The following is an 18,363-nucleotide window of genomic DNA, read 5'->3' as shown; positions in this document are numbered from 1 at the left end:
CTCCAGGAGGGTGACATCTACACAGAGCTGTACCTTAGGAAGACAGTCGTGCTAAGATCTAGGGGAGGAAAAGCTGAGTCTCTAAGGTGAGAATATAAAATTGAAAAAAATTTACAATAAAGTGAAAAATGAAGATTGTAAATGTCAGGTAAAATATTATCACAATTTCCTTCAATATACAGACATTTTTAATATGTATAAATAAAAAATAAATGCTTAAATTTATAAGCCACTATTTATTATATCTTTAAGTGGTTCCATTGGTTTTGGTCTTTGGTGTGAATAACTACTATGGCTATTATTGTTCTAATATGTTATTTATTAATAAGGCCAAGGATTTTTTTTTTTTTTTGTCTTTTGTCTTTTTTTACGGCCGCACCCGTGGCACATGAAGGTTCCCAGACTTGGGGTCTAATTGGAGTTGTAGCCGCTGGTCTACACCAGAGCCACAGCAACGTGGGATCCGAGCTGCGTCTGCAACCTATACCACAGCTCACGGCAACGCTGGATCCTTAACCCACTGAGCAAGGCCAGGGGCCGAACCCACAACTTCAACGTTCCTAGTCGAATTCATTAACCACTGAGCCACAACAGGAACTCCAAGGCCAAGGATGTTGATTTATTCCCAGATAGACAGTTTTGCTAGGGTATAATGTGACAATCATATCTGTCACTATATCAGCAGAAGATCAACCATTGCCTCAAGACCACATAAACATAACAGCCATGACATGGAGTTCCCATAATGGCTCAGCGGAAACAAACCTGACTAGTATCCATGAGAACCTGGGTTTGATCACTGGCCTCGCTCAGTGGGTCAGGGATCTGGTGTTGCCGTGAGCTACAGTGTAGGTTGTGAACGCAGACTGGATCCTGGACCCCAAGTTGCTGTGACACAGTCCGGCAGCTGCAGCTCTGATTCAACCCCTAGCCTGGCAACTTCCATATGCTGCAGGTGCAGCCCTGAAATCTAAATAACTAAATAGAACAGACATGACATCATAATCACGTCATTGTACACATACCCCATTACACATCATTACAAACTGAGTGACGTGGGTATCCTTACCTCGGGCCATTGCTGTCTTTTCTCCTTGTTGAACAGTTGCCTTGCTCAGCTTTTCCTCCCTGATCTGTGAACTCGTTTGCATTCCTATCAACAATTTCTCCAGCATCAAGCGCTCTGTGGAGTCGATAGTTGACCATCTTCAGAACAATGAAAACAGCAGCTATCACAGGACAATAAACTGCTACTATGATCATGGAAGAAGGAAGGGCCTTTAAGAGAAAGAAAATGAAAATAGGCATTTTAAAATAGTTTATATTTTATTTAACTAGAGAAACCTGTAACTAATAGAATAAATGCACGCATTCTCACACAATGCAACAACTGCATTCCCAGCACTAAGTTGTAAAAGTACAAGACAGTACTATCCAATACAGTAGTCACTGGCTACATGTGACTACTGAGCACCTGAAATGTGGTTAGCCTGAATTGAGATGTGTGCTAAGAATAAAACAGCACTGGATTTTGAAGACTCAGTATGGAAAAAAGAAGGCAAAATATCTCAATTTTTATATTGATTACATGTTGAAATAGATTTAGACCATACTGGGTTATAAAAATATGCTATTAAAATTATTTTCACCTATTTCTTTTAACTTTTTTAGATGTGGCTACTAGGAAATTATGAATTACATGTGTGTCTCACATTGCATTTCCATTGGACAGCACTGAATAGGGTCCATACCAAAAAGCTCATGATACAAGTAGAGAGTTAAGGTATCACATTACAAAATATGTGAATAAGACAGGGTTGAGATACAAATTCATATAATCCCTGATTGTATACTCTCTAACTTCAAGGATAAAAGCATTCTTTATGTTCATGAAAATCCCAAGTTAAAACTGTCATGAGAACAGCCTTAGTTAGAACTGTGACTGTAAAGCCAGATAAGACATGAGACAAAATCCAAATGCTTTATTTTAAAATACTTAAGATACTTAAAAATGGTAACCTGTCCATTAAAATGACTTTTAAAAAGTAACAGAACAGAATCACCAATAGATTAATTGAAAGAAGCAAGTCAGAGGCATCATCCTGGGAATGGAGACTGCACACCCTTATACCTGAGGATCAGAGATGTGGACTTGAGTCTGGGGCGGGAGGGGGGGGCAAGGCTGGAAACCACCCCATTGGGAAGGCACTGCCTCAGACTCAATGTTGGCAGAGACCATAAAACCAAGACGAACTTATCCCCCTTTTCAGGAGGGAAAAACAAAAAACAAAAAAAAAAAACCCAGGTGTCTGTAGCTATAGATTCCACATGCTTTCGTAAGATTACACTTCAGTCATCTGAAAACATGCATGGCTCTAAATTTACTTGAAAAGATATCTTCAAATTGCTTGAGAAGGTAAAACTGAAAAGTTTCTGGTGAACCAGGTAGGTTTAGAATGCGGATATGTCAGTTTAAAAAATAACAGTTATTTGGGAGGGAGGGAGAGGGAAAGAGTAAGGCTTGGAACAGGGACAGGGGAAGAAAGTAAATCAAATGCCAAGTTTAATACTTCTGGATTGAGTGCAGTCATAATAGGTAAATACTTGGTATTTTAAAATACTTAGATTAATAAGCCCTTCATATTAGTTTATCTAAAAACTTAAACTGTTCTTTGAAAAGGTAAACAAAACCTCTGGCCAGACTCACCAAGAAGAGAAAAAAAAAAAAAAAACCCAAATAAACAAAATAAGAAATGAAAAAGGAGAAATCACAACAGATACTGCAGAAATAGAAAAAACCGTAAGAGAATACTATGAACAATTTTCTGCCAACAAATTTGACAAACCTAGAAGAAATGGACAACTTTCTAGAGACTTATAGCCCGCCAAAACTGAATCAAGAAGAAATAGATCAAGTGAACAGACCAATCACTAGAAATGAAATTGAGTATGTAATAAAAACACTCCCTACAAACAAAAGTCCAGGACCAGATGGCTTCACAAGTGAATTCTACCAAACATACAAAGAGGAACTTATACCCATCCTCTTAAACTTTTCCAAAAGGTTGAAGAAGGAACACTCCCAAAGACATTCTATGACGCCACCATCATCCTAATTCCAAAACCAGACAAAGATACAACCAAAAAAGAAAACTATAGGCCAGTATCTTTGATGGATATAGACCCAAAAATTACCAACAAAATTTAGCCGACCAAGTCCAACAACGTATATAAAAAAGATCATACACCACAACCAAGTGAGATTCACCCTAGGTTCACAAGGATGGTTCAACATATGCAAATCAATCAACGTGATACACCACATTGACAAAAGAAAAGTCAAAAACCACATGATCGGCTTATCCGACACAACTTAGAATAGATTTACAAGGAGATCCTGCTGAATAGCATTGAGAACTTTGTCTAGATACTCATGTTGCAACAGAAGAAAGGGTGGGGGAAAAATGTAATTGTAATGTATACATGTAAGGATAACCTGACCTCCTTGCTGTACAGTGGGAAAATAAAAAAAATTATTAAAAAAAAAAAACACATGATCATCTCAATAGATGCAGAAAAAGCATTTGACGAAAACCAACATACATTCAGGATAAAAACTCTTACCAAAGTGAGTATAGAGGGAACATACCTTAACGTAATAAAAGCCATTTATGACAAACCCACAGCAAACATAACACTCAATGGAGAAAAACTGAAAGCCTTCCCATTAAAATCTGGAACAAGACAAGGATGTCCACTCTCACCCCTGTTATTCAACATAATATCGGAAGTTCTAGCCACAGCAATCAGACAAACAAAAGAAAGAAAAGGTATCCAAACTGGAAGAGAAGAGATAAAATTGTCACTCTATGCAGATGACATGATACTATATACAGAAAACCCTAAGGACTCCACACAAAAACTACTCAAACTGATCAATGAATTCAGCAAAGTAGCAGGATACAAGATTAACATTTAGAAGTCAGTCGCATTTCTGTACACTAATGATGAAATATTAGAAAAGGAATACGAAAATACCTTTTAAAATCACACCCCAAAAAATTAAATACCTGGGAATAAACCTGACCAAGGAGGTGAAAGATTTATAAGCTGAGAACTACAGGACATTAATCAAGGAAATTAAAAGAGGATTCAAAGAAATGGAAAGATATTTCATACTCCTGGGTTGGAAAAATTAATATTATAAAAAATGACCATATTACCTAAAGCAATCTACAGATTCAATGCAATCCCTATCAAGTTACCCATGACATTTTTCACAGAACTAGAACAAACAATCCAAAAACTTATATGGAACCACAAAAGACCAAGAACTGCCAAAGCAATCCTGAGGAACAAAAACCAAGCAGGAGGCATAACCCTCCCAGACTTCAGGCAATATTACAAAGCCACAGTCATCAAGAAAGTGTGGTACGGGTACCAAAATAGATATACAGACCAAAGGAGCAGAACAGAGAAATAAATCCAGACACCTACGGTCAGTTGATCTTCGACAAAGGAGGCAAGAATATCAAATGGGAAAAAGACAGTCTTTTCACCCAGTATTGCTGGGAAACCTGGACAGCTGCATGGAAATCAACGAAACTAGAATACACCCTCACACCATGCACAAAAACAAACTCAAAATTGCTTAAAGACTTAAACGTAAGACAAGACACCATCAACTTCCTAGAAGAGAACATAGGCAAAAACATTCTCTGACATCAATCTTACAAATGTTTTCTTAGGTCAGTCTTCCAAGGCAACAGAAATTTAAAAAAAAAAGCTATGGGACCTAATCAAACTGACAAGCTTTTGCACAGTAAAGGAAATCATTAAAAAAAAAAAAAAAAAAAGACAACCTAAGGAATGGGAGAAAATAGTTTCAAACAATGTATCTGACAAGGGCTTAATCTCTAAAATATACAAACTACTTATATAACTCAACAGCAAAAAAAACCAACCCAATTGGAAAATGGGCAAAAGACCTCAATAGACATTTCTCCAAAGAAGATATACAGATGGCCAACAGGCACATGAAAAAAATGCTCAATGTCACTGATTATTAGAGAAACGCAAATCAAAACTACGAGATACCACCTCACACCAGTCAGAATGACCATCATTAATAAGACCACAAATAACAAATGCTAGAGCAGGTGTGGAGAAAAAGGGAACCCTCCTACACTGTTGGTGGGAAATGTAAATTGGTACAATCACTATGGAAAAAAGTATGGAGGTACCTCAGAAAACTAAATACAGAACTACCACATGACTCAGCAATCCCACTCTTGGGCATATATCTAGACAAAACTTTCCTTGAGAAAGACACATGCACCCGAATGTTCACTGCAGCACTATTTACAACAGCGAAGACATGGAAGCAACCTAAATGTCCACTGACAAATGGATTAAGAAGATGTGGTATATATACACAATGGAATACTACTCAGCCATAAAAAAGAACAGAATAATGCCATTTTGCAGCAACATAGATGGAACTAGAGACACTCATACTAAGTGAAGTCAGAAAGAGAAAGACAAATACCCTATCACTTGTATCTGGAATCTAATATACAGCACAAATAAACCTTTCCACAGAAAAGAAACTCATGGACTTGGAGAACAGACTTGTGGTTGCCAAGAGGGAAGGAGTGGGATAAACAGGGAATCTGGGATTAACAGATGCAAACTATTGCCTTTAGAGTGGATAAGCAATGAGATCCTGCTGTATAGCACTGGGAACTGTATCTAGTCACTTATGATAGAGCATGATGGAGGATAATGTGAGAAAAAGAATGCATGTATGTATGTGTGACTGGGTCACTTTGCTGTACAGCACAAAATTGACAGAACACCGTAAACCAACTATAATGGAAAAAATTTAAAAATCTTAAAAAAAAAAAAGCTTAAATTGGTGATTCCAATTTAAAACGTCACTGAATAACATACCCAGGCTTATAAAATGCATTTAAATTTTTGGGGGGAAATAACAATAAAAAATAAATTTAAAAAAAAACTCCCCCCACTCCCCAAAAAAATTTTTCGGAGTTCTCACCATGGCTCACCTGACTAGCATCCAAGAGGATGCGGGTTCAATCCCTGGCCTCACTCAGGGGGTTAAGGATCCGGCGTTGCCGTGAGCTGCGGTGTAGGTTGAGGACACAGCTCAGATCCAATGTTGCTGTGGCTGGGGCATAGGCCAGCAGCTACAGCTCAGATTGGACCCCTAGCCTGGGAACCTCCTTATGCCGTGGGTGCGGCCCTAAAAAGACAGAAAAGATCAAAATAAATAGATAAATTACTAGAAGATGTTGGGGAAAATACAACTATAAAAAAAAATCTTTCCAAATTAAAAAAATTCATAATCCTGTCTTATAAAATTAGGGCAAATAAAAAAATTAAAAAATTAAAATGTACAAAATCCATAAATATCAGGTTTAGAAAAGTACTTTAAAAAGATTTGTTAGATAATTTAAGCACATAAAAATGAATTCCAGATTTACAGATGCAATTTAAATTCAAGGGAGCTTAAGCTATATTAAAAATCCAAACTTTTTAAAAATCATTGTTAAAATGCGTTCTATGAGTAGAGTTCAAAATTCTAATTTACAGCTTTCATAAATCTTTCACTGTAAAAAAAAGCTCCCTGAATAAAATTTTCCAAACAGAAACACACACATACACACACAAATTTCAAAGTAAATATGCCTATAACACAAACACATATACTGCTTAGAGAATTTACAGAAGTTCTGTATGATGCTGATTTCCATATGATATGTTCACATAAGAACTGGAATTCTTGAAACCATTTAGGTCAACACCTTCATTTCCAGACAGAAGTTAAGACTTACTAACTTTGAATGACTTAGTGAAGATCACCCATCTTAAGCAAATTTTCTTGTTTTACTAAATACCACAATACCAGGTCATTTTCAAATGTAAAGTGTTAATGAAAAAACAAGTCATTATTTATGGAAAAATGTCATATAAGGTAAAAAATGATGGATCATATTAAGTGAATGAAAAGAAAACCACCCCATCATTATTATTCAGAGTGGTAGAAAAATTCAATGGAAATGTTAACGGTCCCTCCAAATGGGAAAAGATAAAGATCGGTTAACACAGAAGAGTCCACAAAGAATCAAAGACTATGTAGGAGTTCCTGTTGTGGCACAGCAGAAATGAATCTGACTAGGAACATCCCTGGCCTCACTCAGTGAGTTAAGGATCTGGAGTTGCTGTGCGCTGTATGTGGTGTTAAGTCGCAGACACGGCTTGGATCCTGTGTGGCCGTGGCTGTGGTGTAAGCTGGCAGCTGTGGCTCTGATTCGACCCCTGGCCTGGGAACCTCAAAATGCCTCGAGTGCAGCCCTAAAAAGCGAAAAAACAAACAAAAAAACACAGATATAAATTAACTCTCTCCCTACTATTACAACTGCTAAGACTAGTAGATAACTGAGGGCCAAGAAACACACTAAAATGTGCAGGATCCATACGCTAAGTATAGAACTTCTCTTTCAAAAACACTCAACAATAAAAGGACTGAAAACAAAATAAAAATTTAACCATTTCACTGGAAACCAGTACGAACCAGATGATTAACACTTGTATTTTCTACCCAAACTACAAAAGTTACACATTATTTTACACTGTGTGGCTTAACTGCCTAAGCCCTATCAGTGGTATTCCCGAGGTTTCCAGATGACAGAGGACAGCTGTGCTATAACAGTTTCACTTTTCCACAGGAGGGTAAAAGTGCACACACACTTGTTCTTTACTTGCATTTATGGGCTCTCAGATGAAACCAGCACAGATGACATCAGCATCAGATCTTAGATGAAACATAAACCCTCTCAAGAAAAACCTTTACATGGTATCTGCCTTTTTGTGGTTTCGGTGGTCCCCTATAATCAAACATCAAAAAGCTAGAAACAGGAGTTCCCGTCGTGGCGCAGTGGTTAACAAATCTGACTAGGAACCATGAGGTTGCGGGTTCGGTCCCTGCCCTTGCTCAGTGGGTTAACGATCCGGCGTTGCCGTGAGCTGTGGTGTAGGTTGCAGACGCGGCTGGGATCTCGCGTTGCTGTGGCTCTGGCGTAGGCCGGTGGCTACAGCTCCGATTCAACCCCTAGCCTGGGAACCTCCATATGCCGAGGGAGCGGCCCAAGAAATAGCAACAACAACAAAAGACAAAAGACAAAAAAAAAAAAAAAAAAAAAGCTAGAAACGGAGTTCCCCTTGTGGTTCAGCAGTAATGAACACAATTAGTATCCATGAGGATGTGGGTTTGATCCCTGGTCTCACTTTGGGTTAAGGATCCAGCATTGCTGTGAGCTGTAGTGCAAATCACAGATGTAGCTCAGATCTGGCGTTGCCGTGCTTGTGCTGTGGCTGGCAGCTGCAGCTCCAATTTGACCCCTAGCCTGGAAACTTCCATATGCAAGTGCAGCCCTAAAAAGAAAAAAAATAAAAGTGAGAAACTAGTTAGGTCACCTATTCCTCAATTTTATGGATTATATACCAAAAGGTATTAGTATTTGCTTTAATATTTTATTAAATTAGATATATCAATACTGTGTTTTCAAAAAATATTTTTAGAATTGTTTATCAATAAGCAGTACTTAATGGGAAAGCAGGTTCTTTTTCTGAAGAAAAGAACTTTTATAAGATAAAACTGATTATGTTTCTGAAAAAAATATAATTTTTGCACCCCACTTAAAACAATTCTAAAGTAAAATTTGAATTTTGGGGTCAGATACTTAATCACTTAAGGTTAACTATGTTCTATAACAATACCTCAAAAAGTACTAGTATTTCCAAAAGGACACATTTCACCTTCTTAGATTATAATATTCTACTGTAGTTGTTATCTTCAAGTTATTGTTGATGCAACCAAAACATTAACTGCTCTCTGGTAAGGAAAACAAATCTATTTTATCTTCGCCTAAATGTCTACCTATAATTACAAATTGCTTATAGAGAAAGGCTGGTTTTACTTTTTCCTAGGATACCACAAATAGTGGAGAGCAGAGAATGAAGGTAGTGTAGCAGGTGGTGTAATGCCGATGGACAAACAAGGCCCTCATTAACTAGAAAGGTCACAGCACTGTAAGCTCAAGATAAAGGCCTGCAAAGTCATCACAGGCTTCAAATACTCTTCTTATACCTCCTTTAACAGCTATACATCTTCTACATCTAATATACCAAAAGCTTATAATGTTAAAGCAGACAAGCTGGGTGCTTTTCAGTTCTGTTATGCTATGATTAGTTAACTCTATGATTTCTGAGATTTACTTATGATGTAGTTATAGTCAAGTATTCAGACCAGTCCAGTCAGAGATCAGTGGCCTGTAACTTACCCAAGGTTAGCAGAATTGGCAAACATCACCCACAACTAAGGCCAAGGCTGGGGGGGGAAAAAGTTTAACAAACTCTTAAGATAGCCATGATTAATGCAAGACACTTAAATGTTTCTCCCCCTACCCCCCACTGCAACTACTTCATTCATTTAAAGCTATGTTTACCAAACTTTTGGCATCAGAGGTTGAGTGGGCATTCAAGCAAACATGTGAACTATGTATTTTAAGTAAAGATTCATCACATTTTAATTTCTCATACTGACAGACAGGTGGATTAAAGATGTTAATGTAAAAAGCAAAACTTGAAAACTTTTAGAAGAAATATATAAAAGAATATCTTTATGACCTTAGGATATGGAAGATTTCTTAAGCATGATCCTCAAAGCGCACACTAAAAAGGGCTGATGAATTAAAACTTAGAACATCTGTTTATTGAGACACACTACAAATTGAGTGAAAAGACAAGCTACAAACTAGAAAAACACATTTAAACATGTATCACTGTATATAAGCATATGTATATATGTGTACATATATAATATATATATTATATAAAGAATATTAGTAACAAAGAGGCAAACTGCTGAAAACAAAGAACAGACCTTACAGAAAAAAAAATATAAACAGCCAATAAAAGCATATGAAAGCATGTTCAATTTCATCAGTAATGAGCAAAACACAATGTAAAACTTGAAAAATATGTAATTTATATTAAGAAATCAGACATAACTAAGTATAGAGAATCAGAATTCTTATAAACTACTAGTAGAAATATAAATTGATATATCACCCAAGATCCAGCAATTTCTCTTATACATGTGAAAATTAGAGCAACATGCAGCAACATAAACTATACAAATACAGTATGTATTGTACTCCAAATGTAACTTTATGCTTTACTGCATTTTCTTGATTTTTTTGTAATAAGCATGTATTTCTTTTATAATTGGAAAAAAATAGCTAAATTTTATATTAAGGATTTTTATATTAGAAAAAAAGAGTATATTAGCTTTCATCTTTTACAAAGATCTATAGTCTCCTCAATAAAAGATGACTTATCAACATGTAAAGTTCCACATGCAGCTTCTCGCTGTACTTATTTGCAAGAAGTCAAGAAAAAAATCTTGACTCTCAATTATACATTCCTGGGAATGCCAGGAAGAGTTAACAGCTGTCAGTGAGCTGTAGACACATAGATCAAACATAGCTCCCAAAATTATATGTAGTAAGCCTCCTTACTGAGAATTGGGTCAGGTCCTTTTTTTTTTTTTTTTTGCCAATTTTTTAGGGGTGCACCTGCGGCATATGGAAGTTCCCAGGCTAGGGGTCAAATTGGAGCTACAGCTGCTGGCCACAGCCACAGCATCCAAGCTGCATCTGCAACCTCTACACAGCTCTTGGCAACACCAGAACCTCAACCCACTGGGTGAGGCCAGAGATCAAACCCACACCCTTATGGATATTAGTCGGATTCATTTCTGCTGCACCACAACAGGAACTCCTGTCGGGAATTTTTTTTTTTTTTCCCAAGTCTTTTGGAATTTTTTTTTTTTTCCCAATTTGGAGTATACTTGATTTACAACACTGTATTAGTTTCAGGTGTACAGCAAAGTGAGTCAGTTATATATATATACATATATCCATTCTTTTTTCAGACTTTTTTCCCACATAGGTTATCACATAATACTGAGTAGAGTTTCCTGTGCTATACAGTAGGTCCTTGTCGATTATCTATTTTATTGTGTTAGATATTTTTAATAAGACCATCCCTCTTAAAAGCTGGACAAAGAGAAATGCAAATCAAAACTACAATGAAATATTACCACTCACCCATTAGAATCGTTACTGTTAATTAACGACAACAAAAAGGAAATACCAGAAAATAATAAGTGTAGGCAAGGGTGTGGAAAACTTGGAACCTTTTTACATTGTTGGTTAAAGTAAAATGGTACAGTCTCCATGAAATCACTATGGTAGTTCCTCAAAAAAATTAAAACTACAATTACCATATATCTAGCAATTCCACTGCTGGGTATTTATTCAAGAGAATAAACTGGATCTCAAATAAACTTCAGGATCTCAAAAAGGTATCTGCACACTTAAATACACAGTAGCATTATGCACAATAGCTAAGAGGTGAAAGCAACACAAATGTCCACGAGTGGATGAATAAACAAAATGTGGTCTGTATGCATAAAGGGTTATTCCATGTTAAAACAGAAGGAACTCCTTCCCATTGTGGCTCAGCAAGTTAAAAACCCAACAGTATCCATGAGGATGCAGTTTTGGTCACTGGCCTCGCTCAGTGGGTTAAAGATCCAGCATTTCCATGAGCTATGCTGTAGATCACAGACTCAGCTGGAATCTGGTGTTGCTGTGGCTATCAAGTAGACCAGCAGCTACAGCTCTGATTCCACCCCTAGACTGGGAATTTCCATATTTCTCAGTTGCTGCCCTAAAAAGAAAAAAAAAGAAAAAAAAGGAACTCCTGTCACATGCTACTACATGGATGACCTGACCCTTGAAAACATTAGGCCAAGTGAAATAAGCTATTCACAAAAAGACAAATTACTGAACGATTCCACTTACATGAGGTATCTAAAGCAGTCAAATTCACAGAAATAGAAAACAGAATGATGGTTGCCATGGACTGGTGGGAGGGAGAAATGAAGAGTAGCTGTTCAATGAGCAGAGAGTTTCGGATTTGCCGAATGAAAAGATTCTAGAGATCCACTGCGCAACAATGTAAGTATACTTAACACTATGGAAGAGTATACTTAAAAATGTGTTAAAACGGTAAATTTTGTTATGCGGTTTCCCTATAATTTTTAAAAGTTAGATGGATGAATATTTCACTTTGCCTTCTCTCTGGTGAGGGAAGAAAATCAAATTCTGAGAAACAAGCTGGGAGACTAAGCCATCTGCACCACTTCTTAAATTCTGAGTTTATCCTGAACATTTAAAAACAACAACAACAACGACAACAAACCTATTATTTCAGCAAGGAGTGATAGGTTCAACCTATTCAAGACACCCCAATATATTTGTGATAGCACTCTTGAGAAAGCCACTTGGAATCACAGAAATGCTCATATTAGAACTATCGGTGCCATGAAGTAACTTTATCTTACTCATTTCAAAATTCAAGTAATTGTCCCTGTGGAAAAGCAATCTTTAATTCAATGCTCATTTCCTAGTGCAACAACATAAAGACAGTAAGTTTACTATCTCTGCTTTGCGGTAAATTTTTAATTTTCTCTACCACTGAGTCAAGATCTGTAGTATACTGTTAACAAATGGGTATACTTCCTTAATTGTAGCTGTTCTCAATTAGAACTGATTTCAATACATTTTTTCCAGTTCATGCTACAACGTATCAACAAAATTTAATACTTAGTGCCAACTAACATACTAAGACATCAACTAACATCTAATACTTAGTGATTACCATGTGCTAATTAAGCACATTTCTAAGAGTCTTATGTATATTAATTCACTGAACCCTCACAATCACCTCAGGAAGTCAGCACTATTTTTCGACCCATTTTTATAAATGAAGGAACTGAGGCTCAAAGAGGTAACTAACTTGCTCAAGGTCTCAGAATGAGATACTAAGAAGCAGTTTGGCTTCAGAGTCTCCGCTCTTCATGCTATCTAACTGCCGCTAAATCAGGCATTGGCAAACTTTTTTTGTTTAAAACAAAAAACGTTTCACATTTGGCAGGTCATATGATCTGTCATAACTACTGAACTCTGCTATTGCAGTGTGAAAGCAACCAAAGGCAACATACATGAACATGATATTTTCCAATAAAACTCTGTGGACACTATAGATAGTAAAATTTCGATTTCACATAATCTTCACATAGCATGAAATATCACTTAAAAAAACTTTCCCAACCACTAAAAACTATAAAAAAACCATTCTTAGCTCATGGGCCATACAAAAGCTACACAGGTAGCAGTTTACTGGTATCTGCTCTAAATGAACATTTATTTTTTTCTCTCACTATTAAGACATCATCAAATAAAGGATCATCAAGCACTTCCCCCTTTCATATGCCAAGTACAATCTATAACCTCCAACATCCCCAGTTTCATCCAACTAAGAAGCAAAGCAGCTGCCAGCAAACACTGGTCAGTAACTGCTCTTCCGCTTCAGTGAGAAAGTCTATCAATTTGCAGCAATATGGATGGAACTAGAGACTCTCATACTGAGTGAAGTAGCTCAGACACCATACGATATCACTTATATGTGGAGTCTAAAATATGGCACAAATTATCTATCTACAAAACAGAAAAGATCACGGACATGCAGGACAGATTCCTGTTTGCCAGAAGGGAGGGGGAGGGAGTGGGATGGATTGGGAATCTGGGGTTAGTAGATGAAAACTCTTCCATTTGGAGTGATGGGCAAAGAGATCCTGCTGTATAGCACAAGGAACTGTGTATCTAATTGCTTGTGATGGAACATGATGGAGGATAATGTGAGAAAAAGAATGTGTGTGTGTATATGTATATATATGACTGGGCCATTTGCTGTATAACAGAAATTAACAGAACACTGTAAATCAATCACAATAACAAAATTTACACTAAAAAGCACTGGTTTGAGGTTACCATGCAAAAATTGCATTGGTTCCACAGAAGTCACTAGAAAAGTGACAAAAAAAAACCCTAATGGCTTAACATAACTACCCAACAAAGTTTCATGACAAAAAACTAATTAGGAACTAGGGGAAGAGGGCCTGTCTGTACCACAAAGGAAAATTTTTAAATAGGAACAAACATGAAGACTGAACCTCTCTATCCAAAAAAATAAATTAACTGTAAGAGAATCATAAAAGCGAAAAAAAAAAAAAAATAGGTCAGCCTTTCAAAAAAAATAGATATCCAGGTCACATTTCTATGTATCTCTTTAATCAGACATTTTTCCTCAAAATGCTTATCTATAATTTATTGGAGTTCCCATGGTGTCGCAGTGGTTAACGAATCTGACTAGGAACCATGAGTTTGCGGGTTTGATCCCTGGCCTTGCTCAGTGGGTTAAGGATCCGGTGTTGCTGTGAGCTGTGGTGTAGTTGCAGACGCGGCTCAGATCCCGCGTTGCTGTGGCTCTGGTGTAGGCCGGTGGCTACAGCTCCGATTAAACCCCAAGCCTGGGAACCTCTATATGCTGCAGGAGCAGCCCTAGAAAAGGCAAAAAGACAAAAATAATAATAATAATAATAAATACAACTATCGTTCCGAGGCCTTTCTTTGCTGCCTACGATAACCCACAGTTCAATATCCAACTATAAGAAAACAATGAGTAACAATTTTGTTTACAAGTTTGTAACACTAACTTCATTCAGATTGTTCTCTGGGGTTTTTTTTTGTTCTTTGTTTTTTTTTGGGGTTTTTTTTGCTTTTTAGGCCACACCTGCAGCATATGTTCCCAGGCTAGAGGTCAAATCACCACAGCCACAGCAACACGGGGTGTGAGTTGCATCTGCGACCCTACACCATAGCTCAAGGCAACGCCAGATCCCCAACCCACTGAGCAAGGGCAGGGATCAAACCTGCATCCTCATGGATAAAAGTTGGATTTGTTTCCACTGTGCCACAGTGGAAACTCCCACATTATTCTTTTTAAGGCCATGGTTCTCTCCTTGTGTGGGTGGGATCTTTGAATGCTGCCAACTACCAAGGTAGTTGGTGCTTCTATTGAGCAAAAACAATCACTGAGATATTTAGAAAGAAAAATTGAACTTAAATTTTTTCCTAGCTTTAAAGTTAAGTCTGCTCTATCAATCTGTAATAGAAAAGGGAGTAAAAAATGAAATGACTGCAATGAAAAAAGAATCTTGTAAATGAAAAGAAAAATTAGCAGAATTTGAAAGCAATATGCCTTATGCCCTGGGGATGATGTGGGGAACCATAGATACTAATCCTGTCCTAAATTATAAATTCAATCCATCAATAACATCTGGAATAACTTTTCCTAACACTTTTTTAGCAGATGACCACAATAAAGCAAGTCACATGAATATTTTGATTCCCTAGTGCATGTAAAAGTTATATTCACACTACTGTCTATTAAGCGTACAAGTATTATCTAAAAACTGTACATACCCTAAAAGATACTTCATTGTTTAAAAAAAAAAAAAATGCTACATCATCTGAACCATCAGTGAGTCAGATCTTCTTGCTGGTCTTTTCCTCCTCCTGCTGACTGATCAGGGTGGTGGTTGCTGAAGGCTGGGGTGACCGTGGCCATTTCTTAAAGACAAGGAACTCTTCCTTTCATGAATGATTTCTCTGTAGCATACCCAATAATTACTGTCACTCCCCAACCTTTTATCGCCACTCCCCATCCCCCACTGATAACCACTAGTTTATTCTCTATATCTGTGATTCCGACCCTTGTTTGTTATATTCAATAGTGGTTTTTTTGGTTGTACTTGCAGTATGTGGAAGTTCCCAGGCCAGGGAGTGAACCCGAGCCACAGCAGTGACAACATGGAATCCTTAGCCATTAGACCACCAGGGAACTCTGATGTGTTTACATATAAGTGATACCATACAGTATTTGTCTTTCTCCACCTGCCTTCTTTCACTTCATATAATGCCCTCCAAGTCCATCCATGTTGCTACAAATGGCAAAATTTGCTGCAAAAGCCAAAATTTCATTCTTTCATATGGCCAAGTAGTATTCCACTGTGTATATACACAACAGGTTCTTTATCCATTCATCTGTTGATAGACACTTAGGTTGCTTTCCTACCTTGGCAACTGGAAACAGTGCTGCTGTGAACACTGGGATGCCTGTATCTTTTCAGATTAGTGTTTTTGTTTTTTTTAGATATATGCCCAGGAGTGGAACTGCTGCGTCATACGATAGTCCTATTTTTAGTTTTTTGAGATATCTCCATACTGTTTTCCACAGTGGCTTTAACAATTTACATTACCACCAACAGTGTAATGTAAATTTTCTCAACATCCTCATCAACATTCGTGATTTGTATTCTTTTCAATGGCAGCCTCCCTGGCAGGTGTGAGGTGATTATTTCACTGTGGTTTTCATTTGCGTTTCCCTGATACTTAGCAATGTTAAGCAACTTTTCATGTGCTTGTTAGCCACATGCATTTCCTCTGGAAAAATGTCTATTTAGTTTTTCTGTCCATTTTTTAATTGGGTTTTTGGGGTTTTTTTGACATTGAGTTTTATGAGCTGATTATACATGTTGGATATTAATCCTTCATTGGTCACATCACTTGCAAATATTTTCTCCCATTCAGTAGGCTGGTTGCCTTTTCATTTCGTCAGTAGTTTACTTTGCTGTGCAAAAATCTCCTAAGTTTGATTAGGTTCCATTTGTTTATTTTTGCTTTTATTTTACTTTAGGAGATGGATACCCCAAAATTGCTGCAATTTATGTCAAAGAGTGTTCTCCCTATGCTTTCCTCTTTTATAGTATCTGGTCTTATGCTTAGGTCTTTTATCTATTTTGAGCTTATTTTTGTATATGGTATTAGAGTGTTCTAAATTTCGTTCTTTTACATGTAACTGTCCAGTCTTCCCAGCACCATTTATGGAAGAGACTGTCTTTTCTCCACTGTATATTCTTGTGCCTCCTTGTCATAGATTAATTGACCATAAATGTGTGGGTTTATTTCTGGGCTCTCTATCCTGTTTGATTGATCTGTGTGTCTATTTTTGGAGAGGCACCACTGTTTTGAGTTACACATGTTTTTCTGAGTAAACCTAACCATCCTAGAAAGAGCACAATATCCTATATTAAGAATTATCTTGGGAGTTCCCATTGTGGCACAGCGGAAACGAATCCAAATAGGAACCATGAGGTTGCGGGTTCGATCCCTGCCCTTGCTCAGTGGGTTAAGGATCCAGCACTGCCGTGAACTGTGATGTAGGTCGCAGACTCGGCTCAGATCTGGCTGGCGTTGCTGTGGCTCTGGGGTAGGCTGGCAGCTGTAGCTCCGATTAGGCCCCTAGCCTGGGAACCTCCACATGCTGCGGGTGTGGTCCTGAAAAGACAAAAGACCAAAAAAAAAAAAAAAAAAAAAGAATTATTTTAATTTATATCTCCTTTTTAAATTGGTAATTTGACATTTTATTGTATGAATCACTCTTTTACTAGTTTAATCAGTCTAAGTAAATCCCTGAGTAAACTGAAAAAAACTATTCCTCTAAATGGTAAATATGAGGACCAGAAAGCTACTCATAAAATCCAATTGAAACTGTTTAACCTATCTCTTTACTTTGTCTCTGATATATTCTATTGAAACAATTTTTCAAGATTTATAGTAAGTGAAAATAAGAAATACGTCAACACAACTTTACAATTCTGAAGAACAGAAGCTAGGTTATCTTCTTACTATACCTCACAAAACGCTAGTTCAGGATATATTCAGTGATATTATCTTAGAGGCAAATACATATAAAATAATGGGATTCTTCTCGTGCTTATTAGCTGTACTCCTATAAAAGTAGTGTACTATACAAGCACAAAATAAATAACAGCTCAAATTTAGGGCTTAAAAATCAAAAGAATTTAATTCAATAACAAAAGCATTAAGCAAAGGTAAAACCAGAAGGATCAAGTAAAAATAAATATTTTAAAATAAAATATGACTAGATAAAAAATTAGGTTATCAAACCTTATTATATGATTGTGTATTTTTTATGTTTCATTGAAATTTAATGGAGTAAGTTGAGCTCCTAATGTAAGAACGTTAAGCCAGTAGGATTCGCAAATTAAAAGTAGTATACTAGCTCTTTTAAAAGTATTAACAGAATCCATATATCATTTTTGCCCTTAGCTCCTCAACTGGCTTGAAACAAAATGATGGTACTGCGTGTTGCATAATCCATTTCTACCTTTAAAAGTAAATGCTATAATAGGCAATGTATCACACACTAGACTTAAGGTGAGGTAAACATGAAAGTTGCCTAACAGAAAAAAAGAATGAAGGAGAGTATAGCTAATCTTACTAC

General features: G+C 36.9%; 1 protein-coding gene and 1 long non-coding RNA gene across 11 annotated transcripts in view; both read right to left on the bottom strand.

Moving 5' to 3' along the window:
• The window catches only part of PCNX1 (pecanex 1), a 173,320-nt gene that overhangs the window by 128,156 nt on the left and 26,801 nt on the right, over positions 1-18,363 (bottom strand). For all 10 annotated transcript variants that reach the window (XR_014811080.1, XM_021099419.2, XM_021099421.2 and 7 more), the window contains exon 2: positions 1,070-1,278. Coding sequence is in view for 6 of the 10 variants with exons in the window: in XM_021099419.2 (XP_020955078.2) it covers positions 1,070-1,278 (209 nt within the window). In the remaining 4 variants the exon portion in view is untranslated. The remainder of the gene's footprint in view (positions 1-1,069; positions 1,279-18,363) is intronic.
• Positions 13,214-17,178, bottom strand: LOC146401833 (uncharacterized). The gene is made up of 2 exons (XR_014811083.1): positions 15,914-17,178; positions 13,214-13,627 (listed from the first exon to the last, which is right to left on the bottom strand). It is a non-coding gene; the product is annotated as an uncharacterized LOC146401833 (long non-coding RNA).

Source organism: Sus scrofa, chromosome 7, assembly GCF_054392235.1.
Source record: "Sus scrofa isolate SSC_HxYL_T2T_F1_AM1 chromosome 7, Sscrofa_HxYL_maternal_Yorkshire_Landrace_v2.0, whole genome shotgun sequence".
NCBI classification, from domain to species: domain Eukaryota; kingdom Metazoa; phylum Chordata; class Mammalia; order Artiodactyla; family Suidae; genus Sus; species Sus scrofa.
Note: the sequence above shows the minus strand (reverse complement) of the source record. Positions and strands in the feature narration are given on the sequence as shown.